General features: G+C 41.9%; 1 protein-coding gene across 2 annotated transcripts in view; it reads right to left on the reverse strand.

Annotated features, from left to right (window-relative positions):
- Positions 1 to 23,168, reverse strand: part of DOCK5 (dedicator of cytokinesis 5) — a 235,806-nt gene that overhangs the window by 77,911 nt on the left and 134,727 nt on the right. For both annotated transcript variants that reach the window (XM_050801968.1, XM_050801967.1), the window contains exons 14-21: positions 18,830 to 18,954; positions 16,302 to 16,400; positions 14,893 to 14,965; positions 11,669 to 11,772; positions 10,505 to 10,688; positions 3,729 to 3,826; positions 3,388 to 3,477; positions 1,880 to 1,980 (exon numbers count right to left, since the gene is read on the reverse strand). In XM_050801968.1, the coding sequence (XP_050657925.1) occupies positions 1,880 to 1,980; positions 3,388 to 3,477; positions 3,729 to 3,826; positions 10,505 to 10,688; positions 11,669 to 11,772; positions 14,893 to 14,965; positions 16,302 to 16,400; positions 18,830 to 18,954 (874 nt within the window). The remainder of the gene's footprint in view (positions 1 to 1,879; positions 1,981 to 3,387; positions 3,478 to 3,728; positions 3,827 to 10,504; positions 10,689 to 11,668; positions 11,773 to 14,892; positions 14,966 to 16,301; positions 16,401 to 18,829; positions 18,955 to 23,168) is intronic.

The raw sequence follows: 23,168 nt of genomic DNA on the forward strand, positions 1-23,168 counted from the left end.
GTTTCCTCATCTGCCATCTAGGTTTGGAACTACCCTTCTGCTGAGAAATACTAGAAAAGGTTTCTTTCCCTTTGTGGGATTAAACAGGAGGGTTATGAAATGAAATGGTCGAAGTGACCCAAATTGCTAGGATATTTTAATCTCTGGTATGCAGTTCTGACATCTTCAGATGCTCCCATAAAGGAGGGATTATGCCTGCCTACAGGAGTTGACTTAAAAGAAGCCTAATTCCTTTTATTCTGCCTCAATCCCTTGGGATCCATCAATACGGAGTCAGATAGAAACTTCGTGGAGTGAAGAAAGAGGAGCTCAGTCAGACTCTCTGGAACATTCATGGTTCTAAGTATTCAATAGATAAAACTGTTCTGGGGTTTTAGGTTGCTCTTTGCGTCTTTCTAGAGTTTTTGGGCTAGGAATGGTCTTCATTTTGTGCTATCCCTTAGACTTTGGAGGGCACTGATATTTTCATCTTAAACCTTCCTTCTGGGAATCTTTGAGCTTTCCTATAATAATAACTATTATTATAGCTATAGTTATCTATATCACATATATAACTATAACAATTATTATTATTATTATTTAGACGGAGTCTCTCTGTCGCCCAGGCTGGAATGCAGTGGCATGATCTCTGCCTCCCAGGTTCAAGCACCTGGCCGAATTATTATTTTTAAAACAGGAAACATATAGCATTGATCGAATCTTGCAAGTAAACCTAGATTACTACCACCTGGAGTGCTGTATTTGGCTCAGTTTGATCTCAGTGATGGAATTTCCTCATCTGTAGCTACCGCCCACCTGGATGTGAGGCTCCTGGGTGGAACGGCCACCGTCACTGGTGTACTCGCTGACAGGTCACTGGGCAGCAATCTACATGATGTGGCCTAAGCCACTGTCATAAGAAGATCATCGACAAATCCAGCGACATTCCTATCACTATTTATCACATTCTGCACAATAACTGGAAGGCAACGGGGTGGGTGTGCCAGGTACATACAATGCCATGGTGAGTGCTCTGGGGAGGAATACGGAGTGGACTTTAGTTGCTTTCCTTAGTCAGGGGCCCATAAACCAATGATAGAAGGCAGGCTGCACTACAGAAAAGGTAGAGACCACTGCCTATTATGCAAAAGATGGGAAAAAGAAAACTTCTCATATCCTGTAAGTAATACATTTTACAAAGCATTTGTGGTACAGGGTTGAGGGCATGACCTTTTCTTCTATCAAACTTGGTCTTGTTTAATTCATGGTTTGATCTCCTTGATTCCCCACGCCAATCCCACTGACATCCAACCTCTAAGATCCTGAGTTGGGTCATTTGTCATTAATTTTGCTCTTTTTTTTTTTTAATTTTCATTTTTAGATACAGGATCTTGCTCTGTCGCTCAGGCTGGAATGCAGTGGCATGATCACAGCTCACCGCAGCCTTGACCTCCATGGGCTTAAGCAATTATCTTGCCTAAGCCTCTCAAGTAGCTAGGACAACAGGTGTGCGCCACCACACCCGGGTAACTTTTTAATTTTTTGTAAAGACAGGTTCTCGTTATGTTGCCTAGGCTGGTCTTGAATTCCTGGCCTCAAGTAATCCTCCTGCCTTAGCCACACAAAGTGCTAGGATTGCAGGTATGAGCAACAATGCCTGGCCTATTCTGGATTCTTAAGGAGATTTCACCTTATCCAGAAGGAAGGCCCTGATCTTAGCCCCCTTTCCACAGTTAGAATATTTAGATGGTTCCCTTTTTCCACCAAGAAGCTTAGAATAGAGTTCTGCCTTACTAGGCACATTTACTGAACACAGGTCCCTCTCGTTTCTCAACAATCCAGCCCTAAAAGTACAAATCCAAAGATCCAACAACACGCAGTTCCCTCAGATCATACTTACACGTATGCCAAAGTGGCACTGAAGTGCTTGTAAATGTAGGTTTCAAGTACAGGATTAAAATGCTGGAACTTGATGTCTCCTATCAGTGAAATAATAAATACCTGCCAAAAGTGAAAAACAGAAATAGCAGCACTGCACAATCCCAAGTATTCTGTCAACAAGCTGGATTTTAACATCTCGGTGCCTTCTTTTCTCTCCGGATCTTTTCTGCAGCATTCCCCCTCTACCATTCCAGAGCTGATGTCAAGTCTTGAGGATTGTATTTATTTAACGTAAATAGAGAGACTATTACATGTCAGGCACTGTGCTAAATGCTGTGAAGAAACCAATTCAAGCCAGAATCCCCGGCCTCAGGGAGCTGACTAGGTATCTCAAAGACAGGAGAGTCGGTGCCCAGATAACCTAAGGGGCAGGAGGAAGGAGGCTATGGAAAGGGGTTTTCTCTAATCCAAGGATGCAGCTAATGAAACATTCCACGACATTTTTCTCCTGGGTACACTATGAGTGCCCCCAATAACAACTTCACCAGAGTTTCATCTCCCAATTACCCCTTGTATATTCCCGTGCACTGCCATCAGGCACATGACCTAAAATTAGCCACACTGCCCTGCTTAAGACAGAGGAGTCAAAAGCAAAGGGCATTTGGGATTTCCATCTATGCCCACTGCCAGCTGCTCTGTCCCTCAGGAATCTATTTCCTTGTCCCACAGCATCCATAACCACTGTCTCTCTTTCCCATAAACCCGAGTCCAACCAGTTGGATCTCAACTAGGTGGCGTTTTCTTTATCTTAAACCGTAGCTTTAATACTCTGATTATTTCTTAAACTGACTAGTTTCTTCAAGCTGGTGAATCCCCTAAAGCTGCAACTGACCTTCCTCCTCAGCTGTGGCATTCAGGAAAAATCCTGTCCTGAACTTTCACCCCACCAAGGTGAAAATGATGCTTGCTTTGGGCCTTTCAGCTTCTTCCCCTCCACCCTCACCTCTGGCCTTCCCAGATTCTGATATCGCTTATCCCTATTCTGATTTCAATTCTTGCAATGGGTTGAAGGTTTAAGTGCTTTGTGTGACAAACTCAATTGTCTGCTGGGTTGAATATTTTGCCTAATGAGGCTCAGATTCACCTCTGACTTGTGAATTCAGTCTCCCTTGCATAAACACACCAGTGCACACACACACACACACACAACATGTAACAATCCTCCAGACAATGGTAATGTGAGTTAAAATGATTCCTGATTTCTAATAAAAATAAAACACCTTATTTTCTCTAATAAGAAAGAGCATATCAAAAAGTGAGATCTAACAGGAAACAAACAAATAAAGGCCTGAAATATAAGTCATTGTTTCTAATTATAATTCTAGGAATTCAGCCTAACACAATAACCAGAGAGATGGAAACAAATATTTATGTGAGAAGATATTCACACAATCACTTATAATAGTGTAATATTGAAAACTATAAAGTTACAGCAATAAACACCAGGTAATATGTTTAACTGCTTACCAGTGCATCAAACACAAGGAAGTCATAGGTTTCACTGTCTGACATTTCCATCATTATGTTAAAAAGTGCATCTAGTGTATCTTGCAAAAACTGAAGATAAGAAAAACAGAGAGGTTATTTTGATGCTTTCATAGATACCATAGCAATCTGGGGACAACTAGGTTTAAATCAAAGAGGTTTAAAATAGCATTTTTTAAAAAACTGGCACACTTGTTTAACAACGTAGATAAGTTTTATATTTACAATGAATGGTTTAATTTTAAATGTTGAACCAATTAATAGGTATAATAGGTATATGTATGTATGTACATATGTTTCTAACTATGAATATATAAACATACCTTAACAATCTCTCCTCCATCCACTTCCATTAACTTCTTTAGGTTGTGTTTAATGTTCTGGGAGTTGGAACGCCAATTTAACAAACCTAACAGGTCAACTAGGAAGAACATTAGGCACAAACATTAGACACAGGTGAGACAGAACAACCCAGACCATTTCAGGACATAGCTAAAGAATTCTCTAGAACAGGTAATTGCTCTTAATAGTGGCTAATTCAAGATGCCTTATGTATTCTTTTACTATCTCCCATCCAAGTCGGGGAAAACCTTGTGGTCCTCTTTCATTCTTCAAAGAGAAAAAAATTAACTATTAATGCATAAGAACTTAAAAGAATATCTGACTGAAACTAACATTTCTCAAATAATAACATGGTCATAAGAAGTAAAGCTAAGAAGCATGCTTATGTAACCTTCCTACTTCTAATTTGCTGCCTTACTTAACTTGTCCCTTATGACTACCTATGTCTGGGTGGATTCAGAGGGAAGGAAGAAACAGGTATGTGTGCATCTCTCTCTCTCTCCATATATATGTGTGTGTGTGTGTGTGTGTGTGTGTATATATATATGCATTAATTTATTTCAACATCATGACCACACAGATTTTATTTTTCCCATCTTTTAGATGAGGAAACCGAGGCTTTGTGAAGTTAAATTACATGTCTTAGGAGAGGCAGAAATGGAATTTTATTACATATTTATCTGATTTGTAAAACCAACTCCTTGCTATTCTATCATACTGTTTTCCCCAGAGCTCTTTGAAGAAATAGACAAGCAAATCAGACAGGTGGCTACTTCAAAGAAAAGGTGGAACAGATTCATAGCCCTTAGGATAAGTCTGGGATAAAAATATTAAGGCATTTTTTGACTTACAATGGAGAATTTTGAAACTTTAAGCCACTTACAGCTTTAATAAATGTTGAGCTATTAAAAATGCCAAAGAGGCTGGGCGCAGTGGCTAATGCCTGTAATCCCAACACTTTAGGAAGCTAAGACGGGAGGATTACTTGAGTTCAGGAATTCAAGACCAGCCTGAGTAACATGGAGAGACCCTGTCTCTATTAAGAAATATAAAAGTGTCACAGAGAAACTGCAGTTATCTGGACTGTGACTGTATTATCACCTAGTTTAGTACATCAAGCTACTATTTCTATTCAGAGCATTATCTAGTAAATGTAGCAATACATTTTTTTTTTTTTTTGAGAGACAAGGTCTCGCTCTGACACCCAGGCTGGGGTGCAGTGGTACAATCTCACACAGTGGTGCAATCTCGCAATCTCGCAATCTCGGCTTATTGCAACCTCCGCCTCCCGGAATCAAGTATTCCTCCCACCTCAGCCTCCAGAGTAGTTGGGACTACAAGTGCACCACCACACCTAGCTAATTTTGTATTTTTTGTAGAGAAGGGCTTTCACCATGTTGCCCAGGTTGGTCTTGAACTCCCGAGCTTCAAGCAAGCCTCCTGCTTCGGCCTCCCAAAGTGCCTCCCAAAGGAATTACAGGTGGGAGCCAGGGCACCCGGTTGATATTTTTCAACCAATGAATTTGTAGAAATATATAAGTCATTACACGTGTATTTTTCACAAATAGTCAAAGTGCTTCATGAGGGTGTTTATCAGTTTGCCTATTGTTTAGGCCCAGGGAAACTGCCAAAACCTAATGCCGAAGGATTCCTTGTGTCTACAGAATAAACTTCCAATGAAACACAGAGAATGTAATAAGGCCCCAACTATGTCACTCCAGCACACCCCAACCACCACTATTCTCTTTTACCCTTTAGCAGTCAGAGAAATCTAATCACCACAGCCCATCCATGGCAGGTTCTGAAATATCTGTGTGTCTTTGTGTGTATTTTTCTCTTTGCCTGAAATACCCAGAAATACTATGTATTTGGTAAGATGTATTTGGTGTCTCCTTGACTCTTCCCATAGTTTTGAGCCATTTGAAGGCAGGAACCATATAGTGTTCATTCTTTTATCTCGCCATAGTACTAGATATCTATTAGGTGTTCAATACATGTCTGATGAAGGAATAAATGAATGAATGGAAAGGGAACCAGCAACTCTAAGGAAGCTGGTAATATGCTTAACCCAGTCATTAATGTATTCATTCATTCAGCAGGTAATTAACATAGGTGCAACGCTAGGCCTTCCACTAGGCACTGTCCACTTCCATATTCTCCAGCTCTGACTTCTGCCACAGGCTAGTCAAAGGTATTGCTCGTTCCATCACTTGACTCATAGCCGCTGGAGGAAAACAATTCAGTCGCTTCACCAGGGGTGAATATTCACCCAGCAGCTTCAGCCCCGACAAAGTACCCAAGTATCATCCCAGAGGTTTATTTCCTAGTGATGCCCGCACGCCAGATCACGGCTCACATAGGAAAATATTTTGGCATCTGGTGAACTGTTAGGTCTTAGGACCAGGAAAGCAGTGACACAGGGTTACCGAAAGAGCCCCAGGCTCGCTGTGTTTCTAAGATGTACACAGGTTTACCCACGTAGCTCTAATTGTTTTTCTTGCTGTGCAGGGTCTATTCAATTGTACGGGTGTACACAGTTTGTTTATCCGCTCTGCTGCTGATAAACACTTGGGCTGTTTCTAGTTTTTTTTACCATAAGCAATTCTGCTATGAACATTCTCATATGTCTCCTGGTATATAGGTAGAGCAGCTTCTCTAGGGTAGAAAACTAAGGTGGGATTTCTGGGGCATCAGGAAGAATATCTTCAGCCATATTAAGTATTATCCAGAGTCACTGTCCCCATTTTACATTCTCGTCAGAAATGTGTAAGAATTCGGGATACTTCAAATCTTCAGTAACGCTGAGTAAAAGCGAAAGTTACACAAGAATTCACACAGGACACAAGACTTCAATTAGTTCAATTATTAACTACATTAATACTGTAGGCTGTACAATACTGTATACATGAAAATTGCTAAGAGAATAGATTCAAGTGTTCTCACCACTGAAAAATAAGGTGGTATGCAAAAGTCACCAGCTGCAGGAGATTACTGAACACTTGAAATGTGGCTAGGGCAACTAAGGGACTGACTCATAATTTAATTTATTTATATAAAATAAAAACTATGCAAAATGAAACAATACACTTTAAGGGCTACAGATGTGGCAAAACTATAAAGAGAAGTGAGGGCATGAGAATCCCCAAATTTAGGGTAGTAATTGCCTTCTACCCTAGGAAGAGAATTTAAGAACATGTACTTTTAAAAAGGAAAGTACAACAAAGCTATTCAGACTCAAAAGGTTAAAAGTCACTGGAGTTTGTAACAAACCGATCTTGGAAACTCCAACTGCAAAACGACAAACTGTAAACTGTTTGGAGCTACAAAGAGCTGTTTTCAAAATCCAAGTCCACCACTTAAGAGCTTAAGAAAGATTTTTTGCCACTTTAAAACTCAATTTTCTGGTCAATGAGCTGGAAATGATCATGGCAAAGTTGGTGCTGGAGGGTGAAATGACCAACGAGTATGAATCTCCTGGCCCAAGGCCACACACCTCTGGGGACCTGCACATTCCTCTCTTTTTCCTGGAAAAACAAATCTATTCTTACCTCCCACTGGGCCCAGAAACCAATGATCCCACACAAACTGGTCTGTTTTAGTATCGAAAAAACAAATCAAGTAAACAAAAACGAGTCTCCAAGATCTGTCTGTTAAAACTCCAGTGGCTTTTAACCTTTTGAGTCTGAATAGCTCTCCTCAGGCGAAGGAGGAATGCCTTTGCTCGCCCTCTCAGCGAGAACACAGCTACCCTCTCTACTCAGTCAACGCCCTCAGAGTTAGCCGATGACTTACTAATGCTCTTCAGCGTTTTATTAAATCAAATTCATTCTTTATAATTTCCATCAAGTCAGAAAAAAGCAGATGCATGAATAATCTACAATCATTTGTCCCTGGAATACCCCATTTTCCCCGATGCTCACGATGCCTTTGCCAAGTCTCCATCTTTCCCTTTCTTGTCCCCTGGTCCCTCTCCCTGCTCCCAGTCCATTTGGATAGCAGGTCACTCCTCTCTGATTCAGACGAGGCTTGCCTTTTTAAACCTTCTTTGTAATAAGATATTACTTCTGACTTTTTTTGTATGTGTTATGATGAGTTTGTCTTTTTTTAAATCAAAACATCAGGAATAAGGATGACAAAGTAAAGCATACAGTGTCATCCAAAGGAGCATTCTGTGATGATGAAATGTACATCCGTCTGCCCAGCACAAAAGTTAGCAGCTGCAGGAGACCAGAGTGCTCGAAATGTGACTAGGGCAACTAGCGGACTGATTTATACTTTGTTTTTATTAATAAAATTTAATTAACAAATAAAATTGTATATATTTACAGTGTACAACATGATGTTTTGATACACACACACATTGTAGAAGGGTAAATCAAGGTAATTAACATACACATTACTTATTTTTTGGTGGTGAGAACACTTAAAATCTACTCTCTTAGCAATTTTCAAGTATACACTATATTATTAACTATAGCCACGAGGATATATGACAGATCTCTTGAACTTACCCTCTTGTCTAGTGGAACTTTTGTACCTTTTGTCCAACTTCTCCTGAATCGCCCCACCCTCCAATTTTAATTAATTTAAATTTTACAAGCTACATGTGTCTGGGGGCTACCGTATCAAGACAGTACAGGCTAGTTAAGAACATTCAGAAGCTGGGGTGAAGTAGGTATACCAGCAAATGAAAGGTCTACACTGAGAACTGCAACTTGTCAGGAAACCCTGCATTTTTGACATGGAGATAACAAACAATGTAACAACAAGGTTATCGCTAACAGAAATCCCTTTTGCTTTTCATTACTAGTAATTTCACAAACTTTTATTCTTGTTTTCTTTATTCCTCTTTGATCTGTAGTCCAGAAAGGATTATCTACTAGATGTTCAGTAAGTGTTATCCCTTTTAAATATCCCTTGACAGTTTTAAAATAATATTAATGCTTTATATAGTATACTACCATACTTAGTTCAAAGAATAACATTTTGACATTTCATAGTTAAAAATTTGGAAAATACCAAAAAGAGTAAAGAAAACAAGAATTATCAAACTTTGAGTTGATCCTATTCGTCTTTTTCTGTGTACAAATAATGATGATCGTGATAGCTGACATTATAGTGTTCACTATATAGATCGAATGCTATTTTGTTTTTATTTTAATTTACTGCATTCTTTGAAATAGATACTATTATCACTCCCATTTTAAAGACAAGGAAACCAGTTCACAGAGATATCAAGTCACTTGCCCAAGATGAAACAGCTAATAAGTAGCAGAGCTGGGATTTGAAGCCAGGCAATCTGGCTGCAGATTGCTCACATATACCCAAATAAAACTGGGATCATACTGTGTACAGTGTTAAAAAGTTCACTGTGTCCTTCACTATGTTTTGAAATACCATATTTAGCAGCTGCATATATGTCGTCACTTAATTATAAAATGTGGTTAAACTGATCCCAACTATCAGACATTTGGGTGGTTTCCAGTACTTCCCTGTTACAAATAAGAGGGAAATAACATCTTTGTACATAAATCTTCATGCACATCTCTCATCGTTTACTTTGTACTACTTTAAGTTCTGCTTCCAGGAGTCAAATCACAGGCTCAAAGGGTCGGAAGACATTTAAAATCCTTGATATGCCTTCTAAATTATCCTCCATAAATATTGCACCCATTAACCTACCAGCAGTTAATTGTTAATAGATTCACTTTGTCCATAACAAGGGTATGTTGCTGATGGTTCTGTCACATCTTCTATGTTTCTGGCTTCATTTTTAGTGAGCACGCTTTTATTTGCACATACGGATTAGCCCTAAACTTCACTCTGTTGAGTCTAGCCACTCATCCAAGTTGAAATACAATCCTTATTGTTTTTTGTCAACCATGATTTGTCAAAACAAACCTAATACTGAGCCCTTCTAAAGATCAGGGATCTGATACCTGGGTTTACCCTGTAACTACACTGTTTTGTCTATCTTTGCACCCCTTAAGGCAGAGCTCTTGCCTGTACCTCACTCTAACTGTCTACAAGGCCAAAGGCACCAGTCTCTACACAGCATACGGGAGACAGAATTTCTAGCTCAAGTCCCCTAGGTAGCTCCTTCTTGGTTTACTACATCCAGTAGGGCTCCTTACACATCACTTAAGTTAAATAAATAAGAAGTTGATATTGGCTATCAAATGCCATAATCTACACAAGAGAGTTTAAAATTGATATCAGAGATTTGAAGGAAAAACCAAATGAAGCCCTCTTTGAACTATTCAGCTGAATTTATGAAAATCCCTGACTGCTTGGGAAAAAATGGGGAAGAGAAGAATATACAACAGAAAGCGAGAACTCAAACAGGAAGCCCTGCTATACTTTTTGGACAGGAGACTGATTATATTCTTTGCCAGGCTCCTCTTGTTATTACCAACATCTCTTCCTGCATATACTATACAGAATGCACTATCAAGGAACATATGGCTTTTGAATTTTACAGTTGCTGTTAATAAATACACTTATAGGTTTTATGATATTAAAATACTAAAATGTTTTTCATCCTGCTTTAAAGTGGACAATGAAACTTCCGAAGAAGCTGTGCAATGTGATCAGTTCTACCCAGAATACCACTTGAAAAGCAGAGAGCAGAATCCAACTGGCCAACATCCTACCTTATAAGACTCAGCCCCATATGGTCCAGCCCTGTGAGCCTAACCAAGGAGCCCAGGAAGGCTGAGTGGGAAGCTTATTTGTGTCAATGTATTCACCATCCTACCGTTCTGGGTGAGCTTTGTGGAGCAGATGAGGGTGGCAATCTGAAAGCTGTCTTTAGTGTTATCCTTGCTTGGGGTGAAGGTGACCAGGTTTTTGGATGCTTGAAGTTCTTTTTCTTCCATCTCCATCTTGGTCCCAGGCAGGGTCAGGTAGAATTTAGCATCTTCCATTTTTTTGTTGTCACCCTAAAAAGGAAGCATGTTAGGAACACCCAATGATGGCCAACATCTCTTATTTGCAAATAAAAACAATTTCTATCATGCATTTCCAGCGTGAGAAGCGTGGCTTTATCAAATTATCCTGAAGATCCCTTCCAACTCTGAGATACTATGATATCTCTCCGCAAACACTGGGCCCAGAAATAATTTCATGATTGAATGGAAACAGAGTAAGTTGTGAATTCGAAACCAGAATATCCTAGTCTCTGTTAGAGGAAATAAATATATTGCAGAATAAGGTTAAATTTCATTTTCTTCAGTCTCTAAATGGGGACAATTATACTTCATTGGGTTGATGGTTGATGGAAGAAGAAATAGCTTGCCATCCCTTCCAAAATGATTCATAAACTAACAGGTTAAGAAAAATATTCATCAGGTAGATGTATCTCAAAAGAGCAGCCAACTGTGGGGAAACCCCCAGATATTGTTGGACAAATGAGATCTTCCAGCATCTACTTTAGACTCTAAAATCTCAGTAGAAGTGGGAGCTCAGTACCAGTTGGAAGAGAAGAACAAAAACTCTCAGGGAAGGAAGGAAGGCCCCCAGAGCAGAGAAATGGTATGTGGCTCATGGTGACAGGAAAACCACATCCACCACATGCTACTGAAGCCCAACGGGGCACCTGTCCATGTGCCATGCAGGACGCAAAGAGCAGATGATGAGAGGCCGACCCCTTACCATTCCCTGCTAGGGAACACCATTTGCAGGAGAGGGTGACAGCCTCCTTAGAAGACTCAGTAATAATGCAACTCACTATCTCCAGAAAGGAGGTGGGAAACCACAAAGCTGGAGGGCCCAGAGCCTTCCGAGTTTCTAGATTTTAATGGGCAAGTACAGATAGCTCTAGAAGGGTTTCTGATGTTTGTACAAATAAATGTGAAAGGAGCCTTAAACGCCATTTGAAAGGGAGTAAATATTTTTCTCAGCCATTTTCTGTTAGCACCACCTTATAAACCACCAGATCGTGCCTCCCATCCTGCAGAGTGGTGCCATCCGGGTTCATCAGCTTCACGAAGGCCAACCCAAATGCTCGCTCTGATTTATCTCTGGCTGAAAAAGCAGAAAGACATGTCTGAGCAGTGCAGAAAGACACCAGGAGGCGATGGCTATGACAGATGATTTCACATTTTGCTTGGGGGTGTGGCGTTCAACCATATTCTAATAAGCACAATTCAGCAAATTGCAGTAAGACACGTACCGTGTGCCAATGAAACTGCCTGGCACCCCCAAGTAGGCTTTCCTCTTCCTACATCCCCTAATAAATGAGACCAGCATCTACCCAGTCATCCAAATCGGAAATGTGGGTGTTGACACCAACTCCACCCCATGTCAACTCCATGTCCTAAATAGCTCTGGAGCCTGTCTCTTCTCTCTCTTGCTGTCTTGCTGTCCCTTCCTGACTTCAGGCCAACCTCACCTCTTCTCTTTATTTCTACAGGACCTTCCCAATGCACCTCTCTGTCTCCAGGCTCTCCCAGCCAACACATTCTCTACATTGGAATGAGGTTTCCCAAGTCCAATCCAATCATGTCAACCATCCTGCTTCAAAACACTTGAATGAGAGATCTCAATTTATGTTGCTCTAAAACAGGCTCTGCAAGATATTTATTCTACTCTAGGGTTTAAGGTGCTGCCCAAGGTTTCTTCCCCCTTCCTCCCCAGAATACCAGCTCCAGTGCTAGGAAAGAAGATCTGTGTGCCCTGTGGCGGCTGGGAGGAGGGTGCGGCTTCATGAGGAGGCAGAGCACCTCTCTCTTGGTCTTCGGGGCCAGTCTCTGAACTCACTGGGTCCCCTGCTTCAGTGGCTCTGATTGGGTAACCTGTGGCCTGTTCTCATCATAGGCACGGCTCTGTGGTCTGCTGTGACTCTCGGGTCCCCACACTGGTGGAGCACTCATCCATTGTATGATTTTACCTCAGTTTGTTTATCCATTCTCCTACTGATGGGGATTTAGGCTATTCTAGTGTTGGAGTACTACGGGTAAAGCTGTTATGAACATAGACCAACTCCTCCCAAAATCTCAAAACCAGAAACCACCCTTGAATTGCACCTCCTTAACATGGTTGAAAAGCATCTTCAGCCTTTGTGACCTGGCTCCAGCCTAGCTAGAATCAGACTGCCTGGGTGCTAACCCAGCCTGGTCATATGCTAGCCTTGTGACCGCGGGCAAGTACCTAACCTCTCCGTGCCTTAGTTTCTTTATGTATAAACGTAGATAAAAGTAGAATGTACCTTATTATATTATTGTGGATACTAAACAGGACCATGCACAAATATAGCTTCACATAATATTTCTTTCTTTTTTTTTTTTTTTTTTTTTGAGACAGAGTCTCGCTCTGTCGCCCAGGTTGGAGTGCAGTGGTGCGATCTCGGCTCACTGCAAGCTCCGCCTCCTGGGTTCACACCATTCTCCTGCCTCAGCCTCCCAAGTAGCTGGGACTGCAGGTGCCCGCCACCACGCCCAGCTAATTTTTTGTATTTTTAGTAGAGACGGGGTTTCACCATGTTAGCCAGGATGGTTTTGATTTCCTGACCTCATGATCCGCCTGCCTCAGCCTCCCAAAGTGCTGGGATTACATGCGTGAGCCACCGCGCCCGGCCTCACACATTATTTCATACAAACTTCATCTTTGTTCATTGTTAATTGATAATTGTTAGTTATGCAGAACCATATGAAATGGCTGATATTTGGCCATTTAGACCTAAAAAATGGCAATTTCACATGATTCAACCTGATACTATTATTGCTCCACTGGTCCTGCTTTAGCCTTACTGAGCTCATTGGGGTTCTCCAAACATGTTTTTCCCCCCACCCTTCACTGGGCTAATTTCTACTCTCCTTCAAGTCTCAGCTAAGATGTAGGAAGTTATATGCATAAATCCCCCAGACTGGGTAAGGTACTGTGCTACGTATCCATTACAAGTCTTTGCCCCTTGTAATATACACATCACACTATTCCATACATAACCACCCACTTTTTTCATTTATCTTCCTAACCAGACCACAAAGAATCTACGTGGCAGTGTCCAGCTGGCTGTCATAGACCAGGGCCTCGCCTGCAGCCTGCTGTGTAGATGGTGTTCAACACATGCATTTTTGGAAGGAGGGGTTACATTTTTATGCAGTGCTAAATGAGAATAAGAAGCTTCCAGAAATTTTGTGATCGGTCTGAAAACAATCAGTTTTCTTCTCTGCTCACACTTTAGTGCAGCCATTTCAAGAACTGTGACCTAAGACTTGAAATAGTTTTTTCACGAGAAAAATGACAATTTGGGGGGACAAGTGACTAAACAGTTTTCTTGCTACTGCAACATAGCAACATACATTGTGAATGTCTAGGAGGGGGATACAAGGTATATACAGCCTTTCCTATACCTATTTGATTGTGAAACACAACACTTTTTGTTACAGAACATCTAGTAGCAGCTTAGAGCAGGGGACCTCAAAGCCCAGGCCATGAACCCATACCAGTCTGTGGCCTGTTAGGAACTGGGCTACACAGCAGGAGGTAAGTGGCGGACCAGCAAGCAAAGCTCCATCTGTCTTTACAGCTGCTCCCCACTGCTCACATTACCACCTGAGCTCTGCCTCCTGTTGGATCAGCAGCACCATTAGATTCTCACAGGAGCCGAACCCTATTGTGACCTGTGCATGCAAGGGATCTAGGTTGCACACTCCTTGTGCAAATCTAACGCCTGATGATCTGAACTGTCTAGTTGCAGGAAAACAAGCTCAGGGCTCCCACTGATTCTACACTACAGTGAGTTGTATAATTATTTCATTATATAGTACAATGTAATAAGAATAAAGAAAACAACAAATGTAATGTGCTTGAGTTACCCTGAAACCATCCCCGCTCCTGGTCCTTGGAAAAATTGGCTTTCACGAAACCAGTCTCTGGGTGCCAAAGATTGAGGACTGCTGTCTTTGAGAATATTAATGTTCACAAAACACATTTTGAGGAAATCCTAATATAGAGTGATAACACAGACCTTGCAAGCCCAGCAAAATTCATTATGCTGATTTCCTTAGCACCAGTGAGTTACAAAAGAAAGTTGCCAAGTCTCTAGTTTCCAAAATATCTTGTTCTCCAGATTCACAAGAGGGTTGTCAAGCCAGAGCAAATTTTTTTTAAGTGGAAATATGTCATAGACCTCTTAATACTTACATTCCTGAGATGACCTGTGTCGGAAGGTAAATCTTATATGGCAGCGTGTGACCTCTTCTATAGCAATGGATACCTGTGTCATAGTAAAAAATTAATAGTTTACAGACACAAAGTACTTTGCATGCATGGTTTATTTCATGGAATTAGGCTCAATTTTGTACTCTCCACAGCACAAATTACTAGAGAGTGAGACTTGGTATAGGTTTCATTCAAAGGAGACTGAGCTATTTTCAAATCAAAAGAATCTCAGATCATCTTGCTGTTTATCACAGATTCTGAGCATAGAGATAATGTGAATTTCTAGCATTTTCTGAAGTAAGAAACAGTAATACTTCAGAGGGGAAATACTGGTACTTTGAGGTCTATACAGGACCTTTCAGACTGCAAGATGTGTATAAATACAGTAATAATTGGATCTATAAGACCTAATTATTCCATAAAGAGGGGGAAAGATAATAATTAGGGCTCATAAAGCAGCTTTCTGCTGCTTACATATCCACAGGGGAGAGAAGAAACAGGGCCTTGGGGCACTCAAATGAGCAGAGATTTGTGGTGTGCAGTTAAATTACAGCATGATTATACAATGGAACCTCATGCAAGCATCTAAAATACATATCTGAAGAATTTATATGCATTGAGATAAGCGGTTTTAAAAAGCACAATATAAATTTCTATCAACAGCATCATTCAAAACATATGAACTATATAAAACTGTTGAAAATGATTAATTCTAAATTGAGATATATGAATGCAATTAAAACAATTTTTTTTTTTTTTTCTATGAAGCACTCGTGTGACTTCGACAACCAGAAAGAGCTGATGGAGCCTGGGATTCAGAAGAAGTGGACTCTAGTTCAGGCCCTGATACCAGTCAGCTCTAGGATCTTAGGAAGTCACCGAACTTTGAACCTCAGTACCTAATCAGAAAGACGGCATTACAACACCTGCTTGTTCTAGTTGCAGAGCCCTTGTGGGGCTCAAAGGAGATGACTGATCTGAAAAGCACTTTGGAATGTGTAATACACATATTGAAGTTGAAAAGAGGCCCAGAACACTTGGTGAGAGGCCAAGAAGAAAAAAATGTTAGGAAACTGTTTGCACAGTGTGAAAATTTCTGTTTGGTTTTGTACCGTCTTGGCAGTCTATTATATCCATCACGTCAACCACCAGCTTTGCTATTCAAATTCCCATACATTTATGAATGAGAACATTACTGAAGAATATTGAGTTTCTTAATGATAAATGCTCTTAATACAGAATTATAATTACCGATTTGTTTCTTATTGCACACCATAGGCAACTTACCTAAAAATTTCAAAATAAAGTAGGAATAATTTGGGGGTAAACAGAAGATAGGAATCTAACTGAGGTTTAACAGATAACAGGGGTTGCAAATGACTCATTCTCACCTTGACAGTCTCATACCAACAGGGCTGCTTGACTTGGTAATAGACTACTGATTTGTATTCTGAAATGCCTTCATATCCAGCACCGGGGTGAATTGCTTTCTTCGGATGGAAGGAAAAAATTAGAAGGGAATAATTTTGTTTAGAAAAGGAAGAGGACCCCATATACCATGCACAAGCCCCTTACCCCAAAACACATTCACACATGCCCTACACTGGCACTGATTGGCTGATTAAGTTTGGGGGATGAAGAACAGAGAATGAATTTCTACCACTTTATTCAAGGGTCTATAATGTCAATTTGGTAGCAGTTAAGGAATCCAGCACTGCCTAAATATTATTCTTTCCTGTAACTTGTATTTTCTTTTCTCTCGCCAGGCATGCACTCTCCTCTGATTCTTTCCTCTTTTATCTCTCAGGAAACATGATGATGATGATAAGTTAGGTGACAAATGCAGATGCGCCACTATTTGCAGAAAAGAATTTCTCTTTCCTGTCTACATTCTGTTTTAGGGACTTGGGGTATTGGCACAGCACATTCACTCAAACTCAGGGCTGCATCTTTTCCTGGTCATGAACCACTTAGCTCAGTAGAACCAGCCCTTGGTGGGGCACTATCAAACGATATGACCAACAGGAGAAGGTGTCTACTTGAAATGAGCTCATCTGCTCTTAACCAACAGCACAAACAAAGCACTCTCATACAGTGGCTCACAGCATTCAGTTTCTCCCTTTCATGCAGAATACGACTTGACTTAGTGAACTGCCTGGCTATCTGTTTCCTTAATAGATATTAACATCCATGGGAAGTGATGAAATTGTATTTCACTGTAGCCTCAAACAACTCTGCAACAGGACACTCTGTGAGTCAAGTCAATCAAGTGCTTGGTCCTTGGTTATCAAAGCAGGTAACTATGGCTCATACGAGAAGAGCTGGAGTTCAGTAGAGGTCATGCAGCCTCCTGTGACCACCTCCTGCCTATCCTCTTTGATGTCAGAATCAGGACTCACTTCTTTATGTGGGCAGAAAGCTGGCAGATACCTGCTTTAGATCTTGTCTTAATGTTAAAAAAAAGGAAAGAAAATGGAAAAGAAAGGAAAATAGAAGAAGGGGAGGCAGAGGGGGAGAGGGAGGGGGAGGGGAAGGGAGGAGAGGGAAAGGGAGGAGAGGGGAAGGGAGGGGAAAGGAAGGGAAGGGAGGGGAGGGGAGGGGAGGGAAGGGAAGGGAAGGGAGAGGAAAGAAAGAAAAAAAAAGAAAAGAAAGAGGAAAGCAAAGCAAAACAACGCAGGCTGCACATGGTGGCTCATGCCTGTAATTCCAGCACTTTGGGAGGCTGAGGTGAGCAGATCACGAGGTCAGGAGTTTGAACCCAGCCTGGCTAACATAGTGAAACCCCGTCTCTACTAAAAATACAAAAAAATTAGCCGAGTGTGGTGGCGGGTACCTGTAATCTCAGCTACTTGGGAGGCTGAGGCAGGAGAATTGGTTGAACCTGGGAGGCAGAGGTTGCAGCAAGCAGAGATTGTGCCACTGCACAGCCAGCCTGGGCGACAGTGTGAGAGTCCATCAAAAAAAAAAAAAAAAAAAAAAGAAGAAAGAAAAGCTGCCAGAGCTGGAGGAACTCTGGACTTGAATTCAGGATACTTGGATACCCTCCCAGCTCTGCCACTAACGCCTGTGCTTCTAGAGAAAATAACTCTTCCTTTTAAAGTTTCTTACAGTTTCCTGTTCATTAAAACTAAATAGCAGGCTGGGTGCGGTGGCTCACGCCTGTAATCTCAACACTTTGGGAGGCTGAGGTGGGCAGATCACGAGGTCAGGAGATTGAGACTATCCTGGCTAACACGGTGAAACCCTGTCTCTCCTAAAAATACAAAAAAATTAGCCAGGCATGTTGGCAGGCGCCTGTAGTCCCAGCTACTCAGGAGGCTGAGGCAGGAGAATGGCGTGAACCCGGGAGGCAGAGTTTGCAGTGAGCGGAGATCGCGCCACTGCACTCCAGCCTGGGCAACAGAGCGGGACTCTGTCTCAAAAAAAAAAAACAAAACAAACCAACAAAAAAACCACTAAAGAGCAGTGGTAGCAGATGCCTACCCAAGGGATCTTCCAGTTTCAGTCTCTGATGAGCGCATGTTCTTTGGTTCGGCTCACCCAGGGAAGGAAACGTGCTTTCTGATGCTATTCGAGCAACCAGGCCACTTAGCTGAAGCCTCAGAGTAACTGATCAAGCTTGAATGTGGCAAAATAAGTTGAAAATGATAAATAACCTCTGCATTGGAAGCTTACACATAAAATCATTAGGGGCTGGAGCTATTTCTTAGCACAGGAGAAATATAAAAATAAGAATCTAGATAGCTTCCTTAGTGAAACTGCTCATTGCTAATCATAAATTTAACAGACTGTATATTTATTTTCTCAGGAAAAACCAAACCCATCCTGATGCGAAGAAGAATTAAAATATGGCTAAAAGTCTACGGTGATTGTAAAGATGGATGTGATGGCAGCAGGATTTCCGGGCCACACCGCGCACCTCCAAGAGCTTGCCTTCCTCATCGTGCACAGACATCGTCACCTCCACATTCTTTGGCGTCTTCTTCTTCCCTTTGTCAAACTCGCCATGGATCAGGGTGACATAGATGTCATTCCGAACATCTCCTGCAATACGACAAGCATGCTGTGAGTGTTGCTGAGAGAAGTCATTCTAAGTTTCACAATGTCATATGACGCAAAAGATAAAGACGATATGAAATGTTCTGGTTTTATACTGAACTCCTCATCTGACAAGAGGCTTTCATATGCATTTGCTGGCTTCAGCTTATCTCATTTTACCTTTCCATGCATAGCAAGATGTCTTTGCACTGTGGTTTTATAGAAAATTAAGTAGTAATTCTTTCTCTATTAAAAATTTCTGTCTAATAATAAACACATATTACATATTATTAGGTTACAGTGGCAGATCGTTTTTCAATAGTGCCTTGCAGAGTGTGATATTTTGAATACATCTGATAATAATGAAGGCAACTGTCTATGAGTGCTTATTATATGCTGTGCCAGGCACTGGTCAAAATGTCTTATATGTATTAATGTAATCAATTACAGACTGACTTGTTCATCTATAGAACAACCTGATGAGATAGACACTCCTTCTGAAAGCCTATAGAGTATGTTTTTCTTTTCTTTTTTGATACATGATCTTGCTCTGTTGCCCAGGCTGGAGTGCGGTGGTGCCATCTTGGCTCACTGCAACATCAGGCCTGTTGGGCGGGCTCAAGTGATCCTCTCACCTTAGCCTCCCAAGTAGCTGGGATTACAGGCACGCACCACCACGCCTGGCTAATGTTTTGTATTTTTTGTAGAGAAGGGGTCTCACTACGTTGCCCAGACTGGTCTCAAACTCCTGGACTCAAGCAATCTGCCCACCTCAGCCTCCCAAACTGCTGGGATTACAGGTGTGAGCTACCATGCCCAGCCTAGAGTACTTTACATTTCTTTAAATCAGTTTACTTGATTGTATCAATGAAAGAATGCTTTCTGCTGGTTTTTTCTTCATTACCCAACAAAAAAAATTTAATTAATAAATGTGTGGCCCACATATTAAAGAAAAATATTAAATGTTACTGAAATACATAAAGGAAACTTGGAATAAATGTAAAGTATATTAAACTCCTAGATGAAAAAAGTATTGAAAAACTGATTCCAACACCTGCACTATATTAAACTGCCTCCCAATGTAAAAAACAAAACCTTTTAACACTATAAAAAAACAGGAGTGCATATTTAGAGCAGTGATCATTTTGATCATTTCCCCAACTGGAAAAAAATAAGATACTGCTTACACTTGCTGAGGATGAAGAAAAAGGGGCTTATTCACACAGCACAGTTTGAAATCTTACTTGACACACTCTTTGTCCATGGAGAAACTGAAAATGTGTCAAAAGTCTCAATACGGCAATTCCACTGGTAATATTTGTCTCAAAGTATTAAAAATGTGGGCAATAATTTATCTGTAAGGATATTCACTGTGGTGTTTATAAAAGTGGAAACGTGGAAACAGTCTCAATTTCCAAGCACAGGGAACTAGTGGAATAAATTATGGTATAATCACATGATGGCGGTAATACTCATTTTAAAAAGTGCTTGAGCTCCTACTCTGCAGCAGGCATGTGCTAGGTGTCTGGGTGGCGATGGTGAGCCACTCATCGTCCTTGCCCCAACTCAGGTTACAGTCTAGTGCAGGAGAGAAGCACCAGTCAAATAATCTGCACAAGTAAACCCACCATTACCAGCGGAGGAACATGCCAGGCTCCGTGAATGCACAATACCTGGTCCTGACCTTGTCTGCGGGGTATGCGAATCTTTCCCTTCAGGTGTTAGCACGGTCAGGGAGAGTGGCCTGTGCAAAGGCCCAGAGGTAGGAGACAACCTGACTGACATTCTCACAGTGAGGGGGTGTTCTGGTGTGAGATGAGGTTGTAGAGACAGAAATAAGCCAGATCCCCCTGAGGCCGGTGGGCAAATTAAGAATTTTTATACTTACCCTCCACATAAACGAAAGTCAGTACGATGTTTTCCGTGAGAGAGGAGTTGGGTGAGATCAGATGTGCTTATGAAACAGAACATTTGGATGCAGTACGAAGAAGAGAAAATGAGCAAAGAGAGAGCGGAAACATGAAAACCAGGTAGGAAGTTATGGTAGTCATCTAGGGAAGAGGCCATCGTAGCTCCAACTCAGGCGGTGGCAATGGAGATGGAGAGAAGGCAAAGAGTGATTTGAGAGTCCTTTCAAAGATAACGCTGACAGGTCTTTAATTTATGTGAGTTGTAAAGGAAAGGGAGGTATCGAGGGTAACTTTCTGGCTTCTTGCTTGTGCAGTGGATGGATAGGTGGGTGGGTGGCTGGGCGGATGGATGGATGGATGGGTGGGTGGGTGGCTGGATGGATGGGTAGGTGGGTGGGTGGGTGGCTGGCTGGATGATGGATGGGTGGGTGGGTGGATGGATGGATGGATGGATGATGGGTGGGTGGGTGGATGGATAGAGGTTAGATAGGTGGATGAGTGGATGGATAGGTGGACAGCTGAACGGGTAGGTGGATGGGTGGGTGGATGGATGATAGGTGGGTGGGTGGGTGGGTGGACGGATGGATGGATGAATGGATGGAGGTGTTATTTTCTTAGATAAAACACAAGAGAGGTGCCTCAGGCCTAGATGCACAGAATTATGAGGTCCAAATGGGGATGCTGAATAAGAATTAGCCAATTAAGGCAAGGAGGGGCTGGGTGTTGTGGCTCATGCCTGTAATCTCAGCACTTTGGGAGGCAGAGACAAGAGGACTGCTTGAGCCCAGGAGTTCAAGATTAGCCTGGGCAACATAATGAAACTTGGTCTCTACAAACAACAACAACAACAACAACAACAAAAATTAGCCAGATGTGGTGGCTCATGCCTGTAGTCCAGGCTACCCAGGAGACTGAGGTGGGAGGACTGCTTGAGCCCAGGAGATCGAGGCTTACAGTGAGCTATGATCATACAACTGTACTCCAGCCTGGATGACAGAGCAAGACCTTGTCTCAAAAAAAAAAAAAAAAAAAAAAAAAAAAAAAAAAGAGGGGACTCCTAAGGCAGGAAATAGCTGGCTATATGGTCCTAGAGTTCATTAAAGAGGTCTTGGTGCTGGGGCTACAGATTTGAGGGTGACAGGCAGATGAAAGCCAAGTGAGTGGATGACGCCCCTAGGGAGAAAATACAGGTGAAACAGAAAGAGGGCTGTTCTGGGCTGAACTGTGTCCTCCCCAAATTCATATGCTGAAGCCGTAACCCCTAGTAACACAGAATATGACTGTATTTGGAGATAGGGCCTTTAAAAGAGTAAGTAAGGTAAAATGAGGTCATATAGGTGGGCCCTAATCCCATATGACTGGTGCCCTCATACGAAGAGATTAAGACACAGACATGCACAGAGGGACAACCAAGTGAAGACGCAGGGAGAAGATGGCTGTCTGCAAGCCAAGGAGAAAGGCCTCCCAAGAAGCCATCCCTGCTGTCACCTTGATGTTGAACTTCCAGTCTCCCATCCTTTGTTGTGAGAAAACTAATGCTGACGCCACCCAGTCCGTGGTATTTTGCTATGGCAGCCCAAGCACACTAATACAGGGTCTCAGAACCAAAAAGCAAGGAACTTCGACATTTAGAGGCGAAGCAGCATATGAGAAGGTGGCAAATGGGTTCTAGCAGAGGCCCCAGGGAAATGGAGAAACAGAGAGAAGTGAGGGGTCACCAATGAGAAGGGAAGGAAATATTTCAACAATGTCAGATGCTGCTGAGAGGTCACAGAGCTGATCACTAGGCTAGAAAACACCAATCAGAGGTAGAGATACCATGATCATGGGTGACTCTCATGAGAGCTACTCTTGAGAGGCTGGAGTGGGGCTGGCAGAGGTGAGAACACAGAAAGAGAGTGGACAGAATCACTCCTGTGAGGCTGAAGACAGAGAGTCAAAGCTCCTCGCTGGAGGGCAAGGAGGTACAGGGGAGAGTTAAGGAGGCAACCGGAACCAGTTCACATGGTGATGGGACAACAGGAAGGAGTTCCAAGCGCAGGGAGTTGGGTCTAGACCTGAATTTCTCAGAACTGACTCACCACCGGATCACCCTGGGAGCTCTGAATCAGTCTCTAGAAATCTGGGAATCTGTATTTTCATGGAGATCTTCAAGGAGATCTTGATTAGCTGATCCACAGACTAGCACTGGAAACCCTTGTTCTAGATGATCTTTTAATTTTTAAATTATACTTTAAGTTCTAGGGTACATGTGCACAATGTGCAGGCTTGTTACATACGTATACATGTGCCATGTTGGTGTGCTGCACC

Source organism: Macaca thibetana, chromosome 8, assembly GCF_024542745.1.
Source record: "Macaca thibetana thibetana isolate TM-01 chromosome 8, ASM2454274v1, whole genome shotgun sequence".
Lineage (NCBI taxonomy): Eukaryota > Metazoa > Chordata > Mammalia > Primates > Cercopithecidae > Macaca > Macaca thibetana.